This window comes from Cherax quadricarinatus, chromosome 80 (genome assembly GCF_038502225.1).
Source record: "Cherax quadricarinatus isolate ZL_2023a chromosome 80, ASM3850222v1, whole genome shotgun sequence".
In the NCBI taxonomy this organism is placed as follows: domain Eukaryota; kingdom Metazoa; phylum Arthropoda; class Malacostraca; order Decapoda; family Parastacidae; genus Cherax; species Cherax quadricarinatus.
Window position 1 is genome coordinate 18,468,413 of NC_091371.1, and position 18,408 is coordinate 18,486,820.

General features: G+C 43.9%; 1 protein-coding gene across 7 annotated transcripts in view; it reads left to right on the top strand.

The window, feature by feature from the left end:
- Window positions 1-17,996, top strand: part of LOC128702370 (ras-related and estrogen-regulated growth inhibitor) — a 102,120-nt gene extending 84,124 nt beyond the window's left edge. For 6 of the 7 annotated variants that reach the window (XM_070102207.1, XM_053796611.2, XM_053796606.2 and 3 more), the window contains one exon: window positions 16,678-17,996. In XM_070102207.1, coding sequence (XP_069958308.1) covers window positions 16,678-16,922 — 245 coding nt within the window. In that variant the 3' untranslated portion in view covers window positions 16,923-17,996. Of the gene's footprint in view, window positions 1-10,992; window positions 12,655-16,677 lie in introns of those variants that run through there. The other variant, XM_053796610.2, reaches the window with a different exon arrangement.
- The last annotated feature ends 412 nt before the right edge of the window (window positions 17,997-18,408 follow it).

Consider the following 18,408-nt stretch of genomic DNA (forward strand, 5'->3'; position numbering starts at 1 on the left):
GTGACACAGGATTTTCCTTCCCTGAATCCGTGCTGGTTGTTGTTTATAAGCTTGTTCTATTCTAGGTGCTCCACCACTCTCCTGATAATCTCCATGACTTTTGCATACTATACACGTCAGTGACACTGGGCATGTGGGGGGAGGGGTAGAATGGAAGGTATTCAGACTCAATTCAGGGAACTGGAGCACATCCAATTCCCTAGATCAAGAGCCCCTCACCAGCGTTAAGGAACCTCCCTCGAGGGGTGTAGTTTAGTGCCTCATGTCTGTGTCCTTTCTTATCACTGGGGACTACAGTTGCCATCTTTCATACCTCGTGTACTTGCCCAGTTTCAATGGATGTGTTGAAAACTGTTGTTAGTGGGACACACAGCATCTCTGCTTCCTTGTTGTACCCCCCTATTCTGACTTCCTGGGGTCCTTTCTGTCTCCACTGTAAATAATTAAATCTCACGTTAAGCTCCTCAAATACTACTTGGTCGTTTCTTGTGAGCTCCTTACATTCTTTCCTCAGCCTGATTACCTGGTCCTTGGTGGGTTTTTTTTCCTCCTGATGAGGCTATACAACACCTTCAGGTCAGACTTGACTTTAGATGCTAGGTCGTTTTCATACTGTCGCTGGGCCTCCCTCCTTATCTGTGCATACTAGTTTCTGGCTCTCCGACTAACCTCTATTTTCCTGGGTCCTTTGTCTTCTGTACTTTTTCTGTTCTGTAGTGCAGTTAGTTTTTGCCTCCCTACACCTTTGGGTAAACCAAGGGCTCATTCTGATCTTCCCATTATTTCTGTTGCACTTAAACCTTTTCTCTGCCTCCTTGCATTTTCTTGTCACATAGTCCATTTTCTTTACTTATTTTCCTACCAATTCTCTTTCCCATTGAACCTCCTGCAGGAGGTTCCTCATGCCTGTGTAGTCCCCTGTTTTGTAGTTTGGCTTTTCCCATCCTACTGTTACCCTCTCTACTTGTAACTCTGTGTATTCAAAGCTCAAAACCACATGATCACTAGCTCCAAGGGGGCTTTCATATGTGATGCCCTCGATGTCCGAGCTACTCGGTGAATACGAGGTCCAGTCTTGTTGGTTCATCCTTGCCTCTCTCTGGCAGTGTCCCTAACATGTTGATGCATGAGGTTTTCCAGTACCACATCCATCATCTTGGCTCTCCATGTTTTGGGACCCCCATGTGGCTCCAGATTTTCCCAATCTCCTTGTGATTGAAATCACCCATAACTAGTAACTTTGATCTATGCATGTGAGCTCTGGCCAACTTAGCTAGTATATCCACCGTTGCTCTGTTGCTCTCATTTTCTTCTCTTGGCCTCCTGCAGTTCTGTGGTGGGTTGTACATCACTGCAATGACTGTTCCCCCCTTTTGCCCATTCTTCCATTTCCTCAGTGGGCAGTGCAACTCTTCTTCCCCCTCTACTCCCTCCATTTTTCCTTAGGATCTGATATCCGGGTGGGAAGATTGTCTGTTATCCCGATGAGTTTTGTTTCTGTGAGTGCTATGATGCTCTTGGTTCTTTCATGCCACTCCCCACATTTGTTTTTCCATCCACATTCATATACCAAACCTTCAACTTTTCTAAAACTGTGGTCTGAGGAGAATGTTAGGGTTGGGGGAGTGGGAGACCTGGCAGGGAACTATGGGAGGTTGCTGTAGGGGTGGAGTTTGTGATGAGGGGAGTGGGTACGGTCTGTGGGTATTAGGTTAGACAGGTTGCATTTGGGTTGTGGTTGAGGTCCTGTAGGTGGTTCTGAGGGAGGTTGTATTTGCTCTTCCTCCCAAGTCTGGGTTCTCCTGCTCATCTCTCGTTGCCTCTCTTTCCTCCTTGCATCTTTGTACCCTCTTTCAGTTAATTATGTTCTGTTGTGGTTGAGGTACACCCTCCGGTATGTCCCTTAGCCATGCTTTCTCCGGCAGGATCCTGCTTTGAGCTGATTCTGCCTTGAATATCACTTTGGCCAGTTTTTTCTTGTTGTAAACCACCCTATTCTCAGAAAATTTGTCAACTGGTTCATGCTGTCCTCTTCTGTTTCATGATACTTTCATTCACTTTTTTATCCTGTCTTCTTGCTTCATAAGTTTCCCATTCAACTTCCTGGAGCCCGTAAACAAAAACTGACCTCTCCCTTTTGTCCTTTCACTGCATTTTCCTTTGCATCCCCCGAGTCGATTTGGTTGCCTTCATTGCAGCGTTCTTTCAATCTCTTCTCTGTCTGATGTCCCTGTGCTCAGTGGTCTGTCATTTTCCCTTCTCAGTTTTTCTTGGGCACTTCTGTGGTCTGTTAGGGCCTCTGCATATAGCTTAGCTCCATTTTCGTACGTCCCCTCATTTGATCCTGGTGTGCTTCTTGTCTTTTCTTGGGCTCTATGGTAGTCTCATAGAGCCTCAACAAAGTATAACTCTTTTAGTCCTTACAGTCCCCTTGTTTGTAACTGATGTAGCAGTTCCTGATGTCGCATGTATCATTCTTTAGTTCTTTGGACTGTTTCAGATTTTTCAGTACTTTTTTTAAGCTGTATCTTAGCTTTTGCTGCTGTTGCTTATAGCTCCCATTCTTGCTCTGCAGCTATTCTCTCCTCCATTTTCTAGCTTCATTCCCCACTCTTCTTCCCTTTCCATGAGCTCTGCTACCCAATCTTCCTTCCCAGGCTCATCCACTAGTCTCTTGGTTCTCTGTCCTACTCTTTAGCAACCCATTTATATATATATATATATGTATATAAACTGACCGTATGGTAACCAAAAGATTCAAAAGCCCACCACAAATTGACAGACCTTGATACTCGTGTAAAGGAATTTTGCATTTTTTTTTTCTCGTGACAGCCTCTGTAATATTAAACATAGACATTTCTACTTATATCTATAAACCTGCACAAGTGTCCCAGGCTAAATCTGCCTTCAGTCCAGGAATGAGCTTGGTAATATATTTTTTGTGTAGTCCCTTTTTGTGGACTGAAACCCTCCATACAGTATATGTAAAGGTCAGCAATCTGTGTTGTGTTATATGTTAACAGCTGTACACCCCTTGTGGCTTAGCGCTTCTTTTTGATTATAATAATAATAATAATATATGTTAACAATTCTGTCTGAAGCAGTCAAGCCTCCATATTAGTGTTATGCAGAAGAGCTCAACCTGTAGGGGTTATATAGCTCTTGGTGGGGAATGGAAGATATTCAATAAGGGAAGCGCTACATTAGTATAACTGGGGAAAATGGGAGGTTGAGACCTTCTCTGGGATAGAGGCATCTCTGTAATGTGGGGTGTTTGTCAACCCATAATCTGAAGCGGGAAATTTGAGCCATTTTAGCACTGACACCCTCTGGGGTTTCTTATTATAATCAAAAGTAAGCGCTAAACCCACCAGGATCATATGGCACTGCTTATTTTAAAAAGGCACATCAATTCTTCCTGAACTATTACAAAGTCACATTTGAGAGAAAAGGAATGTTCCTTGATGCCAGGAAAGTTCTCTTGAACCAAGTTGGGTTTAGCACTTAGTTTTAATTGTAATAATTATAATGATGCAATATGAAGTCTTGCCATGTGCTGTATGATCCCTACAGGTTTAGCTCCCCCCCCCTTTCTGAATTAAAGGGAAAATAAGAGAAAGCCAGAGTACTAACTTGCTAAACATTATACAGAATACAACATTTCAATTTTTTTTTCTACTCTCGATGTGTATTAATTTTCAATATGGTTTAGATGCATTTGTTCACTGGCTAGGTGACTCTGGCATCTTTCACACGTGCTTTAAATTTTGCTTCAGATTTGAAGCTGAATGTTAGTCCTTTATCACTACTTACTTGAACCTCGTGTCATGGTTTATCTTATTCTGTCCACTGCAAGTCACCGGAATGTTCATTCATTTTTCTTACCATAGTCACATTATTATTATAATCAAAAAGAAGCGCTAAGCCACAAGGACTATACAGCGCTGCAGGGCAGGAAGGAAGCGAGGGCATCAGGTGGCAAAAGGGAGATGGATGAGTAATAGGTTACGGATAACAGCGGGGCAGTGGATGGTGAAAGGGTAAAGGGCAGCAAGAGACTGAACTAGAAAGGGCTGAGGGGAGTGCGAAAAGTATCATCAGAGTTTGTGGAGTAAATCAGTCGTCAAGAAGTCAATGAGAGAGTCAGGATTAAAGGAGGGTCCATCAGCAAGAAGGGAAGGTAAAGAGAGAGTAGTAGAACGAAGACGACGACGGAGGTAAATTCTGCGTGCTCGTTGATAGAGGGCAGTCTAACAGAATGTGGCTAATCAATACTGGAACTTGACACTGCTCACAGAGAGGAACAGGGTGCCTCTCCATGAGATACCCATGAGTAAGACGAGTGTGACCAATGCGAAGGCGGGAGAGAGTGGTCTCCCAACCTCGGCACTGATGACAAGAAGACGGCCAGTAACCTATGCTCGGTTTAATAGAATGAAGTTTGTTACCGAGCAGAGTTGACCAATGTTGTTGCCAACGGGTGTGAAGGTGGGTAGCTATTGCAGCAAAATAGTCCAGAAATGGAACACCTCGATAGGAAATTGGTAGGTCATGTACTGCTGACCGCGCAGCAGTGTCTGCCTGTTCATTGCCCTGTATGTCGACATGACCAGGGACCCAACAAAAAATAATATCTTTATGTTTGGTAGAGATACGGCGTAGCCAAAGTTGGATATGGAGAACTAGGGGATGAGATGTATCAAATTTTCGTATAGCCTGTAGAGCACTAAGGGAGTCTGAGACTACTACAAATGATGACACAGGCATAGATGCGATACGAATAAGTGCTGCAAGAATGGCATACAGTTCAGCAGTAAAAATGCTAGCTGAAGATAGTAAATGTCCCCGCACGACGCTGTCCGGAAACACTGCTGCGAATCCAACGCCGTCTGAAGACTTAGAGCCATCTGTGTACACAGTGGTGGCATGAGAATGGGAGTGGAAGTGATCAAGAAAAAGAGAGCGGGAAGCCACCGTAGGCAGTTGAGCTTTCGAGCAAGGGAGCGAGAAAGAACAGACCCGAACAGCTGAAACTTCCCAGGGGGGTAGGGAAAAGTGAGATGCTACATGAACATATAAAGGTGGTAACTGACGGGAAGACAAGAGTGAATGTAGGCGAAGAGAAAAGGGACGGAGCAAACAGGGGCGGCGAACGAATAATGAATGTTTACTAATATCGGTGACCATTCTATAAATGGAAGGATTGTGTAGATCGTGAGAGCGTACATAGTAGCGAAGGCAATGGGCATCACGGCGATCAGACAAGGATGGAACATTCGCTTCTGCATAGAGGCTCTCAACAGGGGAAGAGCGAAAAGCACCAAGGCACAAACGTAATCCTTGGTGATGGATAGAGTTAAGGCTAGAGAGAGTAGCAGGAGAGGCTGCGGAATAAATCTGGTCACCATAATCGAGTTTCGATAAAACGAAGGCCGAATGTAGGCGAAGCAGAGTTCGACGATCAGCTCCCCAGGAAAGATGAGCAAGGGTTTTAAGAAGGTTTAGCCGACTGTGACAAATTGCCTTCAGAGAGGTTATGTGAGGTTTCCAGGATAACCGACGGTCAAAGAGAAGGCCTAGAAACCTGACTGTATCACGTTCGGGGATACGGGAGCCATAGAGATACAAAGGATGATCGGAGATAACAGAGCGTCTAGTGAAAGTAATTTGGTGAGTTTTGGTACTTGAAAATTTAAACCCATGCGTGGTGGCCCAAGTGGAAACACGGTCGACCGCATGCTGGAGAGAAACTGCAATAAGATGACAGTCAGCGCCTGCACAAGCAATAGCGAAGTCATCAACATAGAGTGATGACCAAATATTGGGTGGAAGAACAGAGGCCAAATCATTTATAGCAAGGAGAAAGTGTTGCGCTTAGAACACATCCCTGAGGGACACCTTCAGCTTGGACGAAGTCCGGGGAAAGAACATTATTGACTCGAACACGGAAATGTCTGTCAGTTAAAAAGTTCTTAAGGAAGGATGGTAGATTGCCTCGGAGGCCTAAGGAATGGGCCTGGGCCAAAATGTTATACCTCCAAGTTGTGTCATATGCCTTCTCAAGGTCAAAAAATATGGCAATAACTGAGTGATTATTCGCAAAGGCATTACAACGTATCCAAGCGTAGTAACGGGTCTATGGTAGAACGACCCTTACGAAAGCCATATTGACTAGCGGAGAGACTGTTGTGTGTCTCTAAATACCACATTAAACGTCGATTTACGAGACGTTCCATCACTTTGCAAACTGCACTAGTAAGAGCGATGGGGCGATAGTGGGAGGCATCATGTCCTGTAGTACCCGGTTTGCGGAAAGGGAGAACAATGGCAGATTTCCACAGCTGGGGAAGAACTCCTTGTGCCCAAATAAGATTGAAGAGGTGTAAGAGGACTACAAGGGCTGACCGATGTAAATGTTGTAACATACGAATATGAATGTCGTCAGGCCCAGCTGCCGATGATTGGCAAGCTGAGAGCGTTGCCTCCAGTTCTTGAAGTGTAAAAGGCACATTATACTGTTCTTCTCTGAGAGAAGAAAAGTCCAAGGGCACTAACTCTCTGGCAGACTTTGAGGAAAGAAACGAGGGGCATAGATGGAGCCCTCAGGAAATACGGACCAGATGTGTGCCAAGTTCAATGGCAACGTCGAGAGGGTTTGCTACATCAACACCAGCGACCCGTAGAACAGGAGCTGGGTCAGGAGAGTATTTACCACTCAATTTCCTCACTTTTTTCCAGACTGCACTCATAGAAGAAGCAGAGGTGATGGTGGAAACAGTCTCGCCAACAAGTGCGTTTAGCTTCACGGATGACACGGCGAGCGATCGCACGCTTCTGCTTAAAATCAAGAAGTCTCTCAGCGGTTCTATTGTACTGGTACCTGCCCCATGCAGCACGTTTCAAACGTACTGCACGAGCACAAGCGGGAGACCACCAAGGCACGCACTTCTGAGAATGCCTGCCTGAGGTTTGGGGTATAGAATGAGAAGCTGCGGTATAAACTGACGTCGAGAAGATGTGTAGGAGCTCATCAATGGAGGATGAAGGAACCTCACTAAAAGCAGTGAGGTGTGAGTAAAGATCCCAATTTGCCCAATCAAATTGCCAGCAAGGGCTACGGAAAGGTGGTGAATAGGAAGGAGAAGTAAGAATGATCGGAAAATGATCGCTGTCATGTAAGTCTGGTAGAACAGACCAGGTGAAGTCTAGTGCAGTGGAGGAAGAGCAGACTGATAGATCGATGCAAGAGAGAGTATGAGTACGAGGATCGAAATGGGTGGGAGTACCCGTATTTAAAACATGGAGGGGGTGAGAGGCGAGAAAAGCCTCCAACTGAATGCCACACGAGTCACAATGAGACACCCCCCCCCAGAGGAAATGGTGGGCATTAAAATCACCAAGTAACAGAAGTGGTGGTGGTAAGGATGAAACAAGAAAGGCAAAGTCTGGGATAGAAAATGCTCGAGAAGGAGAGAGATATAAAGAACATATTGTAAACCACTTATTCAAGTGGATACGGGCTGCAGTGTAATGCAGCGAGGTATGGACAAATAGTTGACAGTACGGAATATCATTGCGTAGAAGAAGGGCACTTTCATTAAAGGTCCCATCTGAGAAAGGATCCAAAGAATACAATAAATTATAGCCTGAGATAGGTTGGAAAACAGCCGAGTGTAATTTTGGTTCTTGTAAGCAAGCACCAACAGGGGAAAACCTGGAAAGCAACATCTGAAGCTCACCCCGATTACCCCTTAGGCCGCGGATATTCCACTGTAAATAGGCCATGATTGGCGATGAAGAAAATATCAGGAATCTGTAGGTAAAGGCACCTACGGACTAGAGGGGTTAGAAAAGTCAACGTGTGGTGTCATTGGAAGATGTTCAAGTAGCGAAGGAACGGAGCGTTGTGAAGATGGAGGAGAGGGAAGAGAAGGAACAGGAAGTGAATCAGTGTCCATTGAAGGTTTAGTCTCTGCAATATATTCTGAAATGGCTTCAAGTGTTTCTGAATTCAAAGATATATGGGAGACCATATTGGAGATAGAAGGCGGAGGGTGAGTAAAGATTGGGACAGTAATGGACTGTACCAAAGTAGAGGGGGAGGGAAGAGTGTAAGAAACTGGAGATGAAGTGTGGGGGGGGGGGACAGAAGAGGCAGAAACCTGGGAGGTGGCAGAAGAGGGAGAAACTTGGGAGGGGACGGGGGTGGAAGGCATAGTACGAGGAGGAGGGTGAATCTCCACACTTGTAATAGAGCCAGAGAGAGGGGAAGAACTAGGTACAGAGACTGGAAAGGTAAAGTGTGGAGGTGGAAGAAGGGAAGGAAGGGGCAAAGAAGATTTGAGCAATGTGGATTTTTTGGACTTCTGAGAAGTAGAGGGGCGATTGGTATTAGGTGTCGTACGAGGTCTTGTCGATACTGGGGCTTGTGAGGAAGGACGCGAAGATGTGAGAACAGACTAAGTTGTAGTCGGGATGTCAGAGCCAAGGACAGCAAAAGGATTAGATGCTGTAGTGGCTATGGGAGGGGTAACAACAGAGGAGGCCGCACAAGATGGGACCCCAGAAGTGGGGGGATGTTTGGAAACACGAGAATAAGAAACACGGGGTAGTCTCCCTTGGAGGCGGAGATGAGTAACTGCCATAGCATAAGGGAGACCTTCTGCCTCTTTGAGGCAACGGATTTCACATTCATTTAAGTAGACCTGGCAACGGCGGGAGTACGAAGGGCGAGCTTCATTACAATTAAGGCAAGATGGAGGTTGACTGCAAGATGTATTAGAATGGTCGTCGGCACCACAGACTGGGCATTCGGCCATAGATCTGCAGTATTTCGCTGGGTGACCAAAACGCCAGCAATTTCTACATTGTTGTGGTGTAGGTATCACCTTTCGAACTTGTAACCGATGTCCCGCGACACATACAGAGGACGGGAGTTCTCGGCTGTCAAAAGTTAAATGAGCCACATTGCAAGGGTAACGTCTCCGCCCCCGGGCAGGAAGGACATAAGTGTCTACTTTGAGGATTGGGAGATCCTGGAGTTCCAGCTGTTCAAAAATGTCATTGCCACATGACTGGAAATTCTGTTGGACTATGGTATGGGGCAGAATGACAGTACCACTACAAGAATTGAGAGAAAGATGTTTTTCAATAGTGATAGTAGTAGTATCGATATTCGAAAGGAGAGAAAGATCATGAGCTTGGGTAGCATTCTGGACAGTGACGATGCGCATACCGCTCTTGAGAGCATGAAATGAAATATCTCTACCAACATGACGCAGGAGAGCTTTGCCAATACTATGGTCAGAAAGGTAGGCAGAAGAATTAGTCGGTCTTAAAGTAAAGAATTTAGTCCATTGTGTGGTCCGAAACTGAGCGTGGAGAGAGTGCTTGACGTGTCAGTCTTTTCCGAGTAGAATGGGAAGGTAACGAAGGAGCATCATCAGGAGATTGACGTTGGTGTTTAGGAGTAGGACCGGAGTTGGTCCGGCGTGAAATGGGCAGGCGATTCGAAAATTGCCGTACCGTAGTGGGAGAAGCCGAAAGCATAGTCAAAGGAGAGCGGAGTTCAGACAAATCGAAGGAGTCAGTCGAAGCCCCGGTACCTGAAGCGGGTGAGGAAACAGCACCAGCAAGAGGTACAGGGGCATCAGGAGTGTCCGAAGAGTGATCTAAACACAAGGCAGGGTCAGAATGGGGTGCGGTATCAAGAAGGGGCCCGGGGGTAGTGGGTTCATGGACTAGGGCTGCCATGGTTAGGTTACTCCTTTGCTTTTTGTTTTTAAGAAAAGAAAAGAAAATAAAAATAAAAAAAAAAAGAATAAAAAAAGGGGGGAGCGGGGAGGAATAGTTCCCAGGAGGAATGAAAGGGCCGGAAATCTCCCTCCACGCCCAAGAGGACCTCAACACCGCTAGTAGCGCAGATGCAGCATGGAACCCGTGCCATACCCTACCCTTCATGCCAGTAAACCAGCAATCCGGGATAGCAACCTCACATCTGCCGAGTTACCTCGGTGGACAAAAGAGAGGGTGGCCGGATATCCGCCACAAAGCATACCTCCTTCGGCCACCACCCCCGGTATCCGAAAGGTGGCTTCCAGAGATACACCCATCGCCCGAAAGACACCCAAAGCTACTCCGGGATACCGGAGAGGGATCGGGACATCCCCAGGCAATCCAGATTCCACGGCAAACTACGCCACCGCCAAGAACCTCTAACAGAATGGGATGGACCCCAGTGTCCTTTCCCCTACCTAGGAACTAGAGCGCCTGTGGGAGAAATCCCAAAGGCCAAAAAGAGGAAGGGCAAAAGGGAGGGGTGGGGAGGAGGAGGAGGAATGGAAAAAGGGGAGGATGGGAGAATGGGGGGTAATTAGGTTTGGTCTGAGGAAGAAGACCGACAGGGCTAATTCCTCAGACCAAGAGCCTCTTCACCACGCCGAGGAGCCCCCCTTGAAGAGGACACCACCCAGAGTGCTCCCCGAATTCCCTCTTAGCTGCTTCCTTGGGCTTATATGGTCCTCTATGCAGCCCCCATCCTTTATTCCAAGGTTTGAGTCACCCTCTATGGGGGCACACAATGTGTGCTTTACACAAATGATAGGGTTCTCGAGTCATTACCAACCACTTCATTTCGCCTTCTCGTTGCCTAATGACCCCAAATTAGCGAGTCCATGGTGACCTGACCAAAAAAAAAAAAAAAAAAAAAAAAAAAAAAAAAATTACATCAGAGATCATAACCATCCCTTTCTAACCTACACATATGCTGTTGCATTGGCCCCTATTAACATTCCTAAACAACCTTAGTCTTGGTTTTGTTTCTATTGATGCTTTTCCCCAAGTGTCAAATAGCTGGCATTGTCCTTGGCTTTCTCCTGTTTTCTCAGTTGTGACTTTCATAATGGTCCAGGATAGACCAGAATTGTGGGTGTGTAACACTGTTCCAGGTACCACGATGTAATATTCTTGGTGTGTAATTTGTGATTTTTGCAGGTTCCCCAGTCTTGTCCCGCTCCTATGCCACCCGTGCTGCTCATAGGTTCTCCATCCGTGCCCGCACCCACCCGGTGTCCCGGAGCTTGACACCGCTCCACCCCTTGTAGCACCCACCTGGTGTTCTGGAACCTGATTAGTCCATTCCTTGTAGCACATTCACCCAATTCACTTTCCCTGAAGGGAAAGTAGCAAGAGTTCTTTGATTCAAGGAATTTAACTTTTTCTCCCCTCCCTAGGATTGAAGCTAATTGCCTTCCATTTCCCAAGTGCTTTATGACCACTATGAATTTAATGCTTCTCCTTAAATGTACCAGTCCACCCCCTTGTAGAACCCACCTGTTCACTCCCCACTCCACATCTTGTAGCACCCACCTGTTCACTCCCCACTCCACATCTTGTAGCACCCACCTGTTCACTCCCCACTCCACATCTTGTAGCACCCACCTGTTCGCCTCCACTCCACATCTAGCAGGTGCTGTGCGACCCATAGGTCGCACAGCACCTGCTAATGAGGTTATCTGGTTTGATCCGAGGAAGGGGAGGGTAGCTTCAATACCTTGGATCAAGAGACCTCAAGGCACCACCCATCTCGAGGGGGATTATCACTACCTGAAATTAACAGCATTGTGTGCCATGTTACCTTATTGTATTTGAAACTCTAATCTCGGTGATCTGTCATTGTCATTAGACCCATTTTGCCTGTAATACACAAATAACCCACACAAAAGAAAACTGATTGTTTCGGTCTGACCTGGATTATTAACTAATCACAGCAGGTTATTTGTGTATTGTGCCTGCGTGTTCTCTGCTGTAAGCATTACTAAACGTCGGTTGGCTGTTACTGCAGCCTACACGTCGATTGACTATTATTGGAGCCTTATTTGAAAGCATTTTGTGGCAGTTGTTACCTCCAGCATGTCCTAGTGTAGTGTACCTCCTAATGTGTTAAATGGGGGGGGGGGGGGTTAAAAACCCAACACTCCTCAGTGTGACTTGCTAGTCTGCATATTTCAGTGTAGGCTGTCACTGAGTGAATAATGAAACCTGTGCCAGTGTAATTATCACGCTCAGTGACAACCATATGTGCTCATGTGTATACATGTATTTCACTTCTGTAATATAAAATTTTGCACTTACAAACAAAATTGCTGTTTATGGGAAGTGTTAAACCCATAAGGGTCATACAGGGAATAGTGGCCATCAGGTTAAATCGAAGGGAAGGAAAGGTTCCAATTCTTGGATTATAAACCTTCAGCATCAAGGCACCCACTTCTTGATTATTATTATTATAATCAAAAAGAAGTGCTAAGCCACAAGGGCTATACAGCTTCTCCTTGAAGAAAATTGACTATCCCTGTATATAGCGCTGTGACCCTGTCGGGTTTAGGGCTTAATTATATTACTATTAGCCTTGTATATGCACATGTTATGAACACCTTGAGGTGATATTATGCAATTTAGAATGATACAGAGCTACCTGAATGCTTACCTCTCAGGGCTGATTGCTCACTTTGATTAATTTATCAGTTTTGCCTTTCATACGTTTAAGCTTTAGTCCTTTTATATTTACGTTTTTAATAAAAACATTACCTACTGCATGTACATGTTATATATGTAATTTTTGGCTATTTTTTTTTCCAATAAATGTATGACTTTGAATGTTTGTGGAAGAATTTAACACTTGTGTTCATACTTATTTGTGGGACGATCGAGTTGAAATGAACAATTTAAACTTGAGATGAGCCCAACGTGAGAGCAGTCGGATATGGCCAGGGCAACTCAACCATCTACGACACAGCTATCAAAATAACTGGTAAAGCTCTATGCTTCTGAACTAGTGTTACTACAAACAACAGAACCCACAATCATCAGCTCACTTCTAAAGCCAACTTTGATATTTGTCGCTAGGACAGTGAATATCAGATGCCATTACATATGCCAAAAAATCCTAAAATCCAGCACAAATTCTCCACACTCCTTCCTAATGAAACTATGTAAGAGTACAGTAGCATTCCTACTGGCCCATTCTAGGAAAGTCCTCACATCCAACCTTTCTCTTAGCTATCCTAGGTGCTAACTTCAGTGATGCTACTAGGCAGCTTGTTTCACTCAGCTATTCCCAAACCAAGCAGTTTCTCGCCAGTTACCACCACTATGAATTGCTTCCCCTCTCACCCACTGCCAAGCAGATCACTTGTAAGCCTGCTAAATAAATAATTTTTGAGGCAACCCCTACTTTCACGAAATTTATACACCATCACACTTTCTCCATTCTCTATACCTGCCCAAACCACCTCAACCCTTCATCTCTTGAGTTATACCCTTGGTGATGCCAGCACTAACGTCTAATTTCTGTGCGTATTAACACACTGCTCTCAAACTCATCTCCGGTGCCTCTAGCCTCCTCACTGCAACATTCTAAACCCGTCTCATACCCAGATAGTGTATTAATACAGTACCATTTTGCTCTTACATTTCCTTTTAAGCCTTTCCACATTTCTCATACACCTACATTACTCCTCCCCCCTCCCCTTTACCATCTCCTGCCAAGGCAGGGTGACCCTAAGAAAACACTGTAGCCATCGTTCAGTTAGTCGTCATTTTTTTCAGAAATGTACTAGCATCACGATAAAATTATCCTCCAATTGCAACATCCCTACCCTTCCTTCAGAGTGCAGGCAAGCACTGCCCCCTTCCCATCTTCAAGACTCAAGCCTGGCTAACTGGATTTCCTGAATCCCTTTACCTTGCTCAGATTCCAACAGCAAATCCATGAAAATATGACTGGTCTCCATTCACTCTTAAGTTCACACAAGCATGCTGGGTGTTCAAACTCCTAAAATTGTCTCCTACTCCTCCTCCACCCCAGATTTATACACCGCTAACATGCCCAAACCAACTCGACCCCTCTGAATTATACCTTTTGTGATCCCACAGTACCTACTGTTTTCTATGCTTCGAATTATCTGCATTATACTTACACCTTACATTACTCTCAAACATTGCCTCTAGCCTTGTTGCAACATGCAAAACCCGTCTCTCGCAATCAAATGAAAATCCTGGTACTGTTCCACTACTTTGGCACATACACATCTCCCCCCCCATCCCCCTCATTTTTTCCCTCCATAAACTTCTTTCACAGATACTTCAATGCACCACCCACCTGATCTATTCTGTGGTTCACTTTAGACCCATCTGGCGACATGTCCACACCCAAATATTTAAATACATCCACTTCCTCCATAGTCCCTCCTAACCAGATTCCATTTATTGCCTGAGCTTGTTACTTTCATCACATTGTTCTTTTCTATGTTTACTTTCAGTTGCCTCCTTTTAGACCCCCCCCCCCCCCCAAAAAAAAAAAAAAAAAAAAATTATTCACCAACCTTTATAAGTTGTCTCTAACACCTCCAAAAAGAACTGTCATTAGTAAAGAGCAACGTGGATAACTCCCATTTTGTATCACATCCAACGTCTTTCAATTCCACACCCCTTCCCAACACCCTAATATTCATTTTTTTCACAACCCCATCTGTATGTTAATTATAATCATAAACCAGTGCTGAACTCGTAATGGTCATACAGTATATGTTGAGATTAAGACACATGCGCAACATCTGGGTATCTTTATTGTAGACGTTTCGCCAACCAGTGGCTTTATCAATACAAATTCTAGGACATAACTTGAAGACAGTAGAACTATGTACAGTAGAACTATGGTGCTCTTCGCACCTACTCCTAGGTTGAGGGACTGATTACCTCATCTTCTGTACATAGTTCTACTGTCTTCAAGTTATGTCCTAGAATTTGTATTGATAAAGCCACTGGTTGGCGAAACGTCTACAATAAAGATACCCAGATGTTGCGCATGTGTCTTAATCTCATCTTGTCGGTATTGTATACCATTCGTACACAGTATATGTTAATAAATATGGCAAAATGAAGCATCCCTAAGTCCTACTTACACTGAGAAATAGTTCCACTCCTACTTACCCTAACCTGCACCTCATTCTTGGGGAAAAAAAAAAAAAAAAAAAAAAAAAAAAAAAAAAAAAAAAAAACACTGAGCTGCTGTAGTAGCAGACTACTTACTATGTCACATATTTGCAACATCTGCCTCATGGTAGCCCCTATCCACCCTACTATATGCCTTTTCTAAATCTATAAATATACCAAACAGCTCCTTTATATCTAGATACTGCTCACTTATATACTTCAATGTGAATACTTAGTCTATGCATCCTATACCCTTTCTGAATCATCCTTGCAACTCTGCAATCCTAATGTCTTACCTCAAACTCTTCCAGTAATAATTCTACCATAATGTTCCTCAGCAAGCTTATTTCCCAATAATTCTTACACTTATTATCCCCTTTTTCCCTATACATGTACAAAGGAACTATGCATGCTCTGCCACTCCTTTGGTAACTTCCCAGCCGTTATGCATATACTGAATAAATACACCAACCACTCGAACACTATCTCCACCTATTTTTAATACCTGTTTTAATCCCATTTATCCCAGTCACTTTTATCTTCTTTCATTCTACCCACTACCTCATGTACTTTTCCCCCCACATCCACCTCCTTAGTCCTATACAGTGTTATCCTCCCTGCCCCTTGTACGAAATCACTGCCTTTCCTTCATCGCTAAGTCATCAGTTCTATCCTCTCCATCTTTCCAGTACCACCACCTCCCCATCAAACTTTTTTCCTCTTTCATTCTTAACAAAGTTCATTTGCTCTCTAGGATTCCTCACCAAATGACGTCTCTCCAGAACAGTTCATCGGTGAATTTTTTCACCCTTACAACCCTCATTAACAGATCCCCCCCCCCCCACACACACACTTAACATATATACCTCTCTGCTAAGGGATGCTGAGGTTGAAATATACAGCCTTTTCATCTCATTTGTTTCAATTCTGATTTCATATCAATCATAGTTATTTAATACAAATAACCAATGTAACTTACTGCAAGCCAGGGGCAATGCCAGAATTTTTATGAGGAAAGGTAAGGGGAGGGGGGGAAGCTTAGGGGTTGCTATCTGATTGGAAGTGTAGGGTGTTGAAGACATTTTGAAGCAGCATTACTACTTTTTAATATGGGGGGGGGGGTTGCTTTGGGGGCTTAAGCCCCTTTTCCCCTTGCTGCCACCCCTGCTATCAGCTAACAGCAAATAATAGAACTAATACAAATCACAGCATTTAAAATAGTTAATGAGGAACCCTAATAACATAGCTAACAATCTAGAACTTTTTATTAATGTGAAGTTTAGGGGTCATACAGTACCTGGGAATGTAAGGTAATTAGGTTTGATCCGAGTGCACACTCCAATTCCTTGGATCAAGTCATTAACCAGTAGCAAGACACCTCCCTAAACTGTTAGCAAACAATTATTAGCTTTGCTAAACCAAAAGTAGATCGCAAGTCTAACAAAACCAGGCAAATCATTTAATTATCAACTCAACTGCCACTAACATAATGACACTTACAGCCCTGCTGCTACAAAATAACTGACAACTAACACCCCAGCAGTGATCAGCTAGCTAACATCAGCAGTGACCTAACACCTTCACCAGTCACCTCTTACCATCCACGTACTACCATCACCAGCCAGCTAATGCCACTAATCTCCACTAACCCTACTAACACCCTCTTCCTCGCCCCTCATCTCCCAGACTCACCATCAGAGTCACGGTGGGTGTCGCTGGTACTACGTATGCGTGGACGGAAGACATCGCAGGAGAGCCCAGAGACGGAGGCTGGTCCTCAAGAGCAGCCCTTCAGGAGTCGTGCCTCCACCGACGGTCACCTCCACCAACGTCGCCTCTACAAGCTCAGGATGAGCCTCAACCTTCGGGCTTTAAACCTCCGTGAGAGGAGGATGAGCATTGCCATGCGGGGTGCTACGTGTGGATTTTGAGTATTACATTATCTGAGAAGTGCTACACCCTCAATACCCTGGATAATGGGGGTAATCAGGTTTGATCCAAATGGGAGGGTACCTTAAATTCCTTGGATAAAGGGACTTTCATAAACATCAAGGCAACCCTCTCCCCTCTTCAAGGAATCTTACCAGAATGTTAATACATAGACTGGCAAATTACACGAGATGTTCTAACATTTTCCATTGCAACATTCAAAGTATACTCCAAAGGATTATATACACAGCATTTTATTCACTAAAACTAATAGTAACTATGATGATGATAATATACTCTGTGAAGCTTTACAACATCTCTAAGTCTCATGTAAAAGACTGTGGAAATTTATTATTCAACTTATTACCACACAAATATATACAAAACATAACTTACTTGTACTTCTGAGTACAGAATAGGTTTTATTCTTATAAAAGAGCACTAAAACTGTAGAAGACAAAGACAAATGGCAAAAGAATTCTGATGTCAGGGAAAAAGTGTGAACTCAAGTGTGAAAGGAGGAAGCTACAGTTGGTGTGGTAAGTCAGCATCAACAAAGTGCAGGGGTGTCTGCTCATTAACCCTTAAACTGTCCAAACGTAGATCTACGCTTTTTCAACATTTGAAAGTATGTAAAAGAAAGATTTTTTTTTACATTTGAAAATGTGTATAAAAAACTTTGATCTACGTTTTTTTGTTATATTTGAAAATATGTAAAAAAACGTAGATCTACTTTTGGAGCACTACGCTGTGAATGTAAATTTGTTTGGACAGTTTAAAAGTGGAGATTCCCAGAGGGTAGGTGGGAATGCTGAAGGAGAGGCTGGTAATGTAGTCTACGTCTCTTTGATTAATGGGACACTTGAATGTCATTTGACTGTTTACAGGACTTTATAATTCTTGCAAGAAGTACCGGACATTTCCAAATAACCACATCGAGTCTCCTGTGTCCTATACTCAAGTTACATATTTCCTAAGAGAGCAGCAATGAAAAATCAACAACGAAAGATAGTGATTAATTAAAAAAAAAAAAAAAAGTCCTCTCCAGTTTCTCCATTTTCTCTTTCCTTGTAAAATGGCCATAAAATGATCGGTAGACTGGGTACCAATATCACAAGTCAGAGTGAGGAATCCAGAGTAAAAATGACTTGTGAGGAGACTTTGGAAATAATAAGCAGAGGTGTCAGCTCAGAAATGAGTAGACATTCACTAAGTCTGGTAGAATTTAGAATTGAACGACTGCATTGGGGATTAGGAGTCGTTACATGATTAACAAACTGTTTTGTGGTGTTACTATGAGCCATGTCATATTTGTTAATTGTTCTGAGGATCAATGCCCTCATCACTATTACATTCATGAGGGATACCCTAAATCCATAAGGGGGTAATACAATAAATTATAACAGGAAAGCTGTATAGTCCTTGTGGCTTAGCGCTTCTTTTTGATTATAATAATAATAATAATATAACAGGAAAGAAGGGAATCAC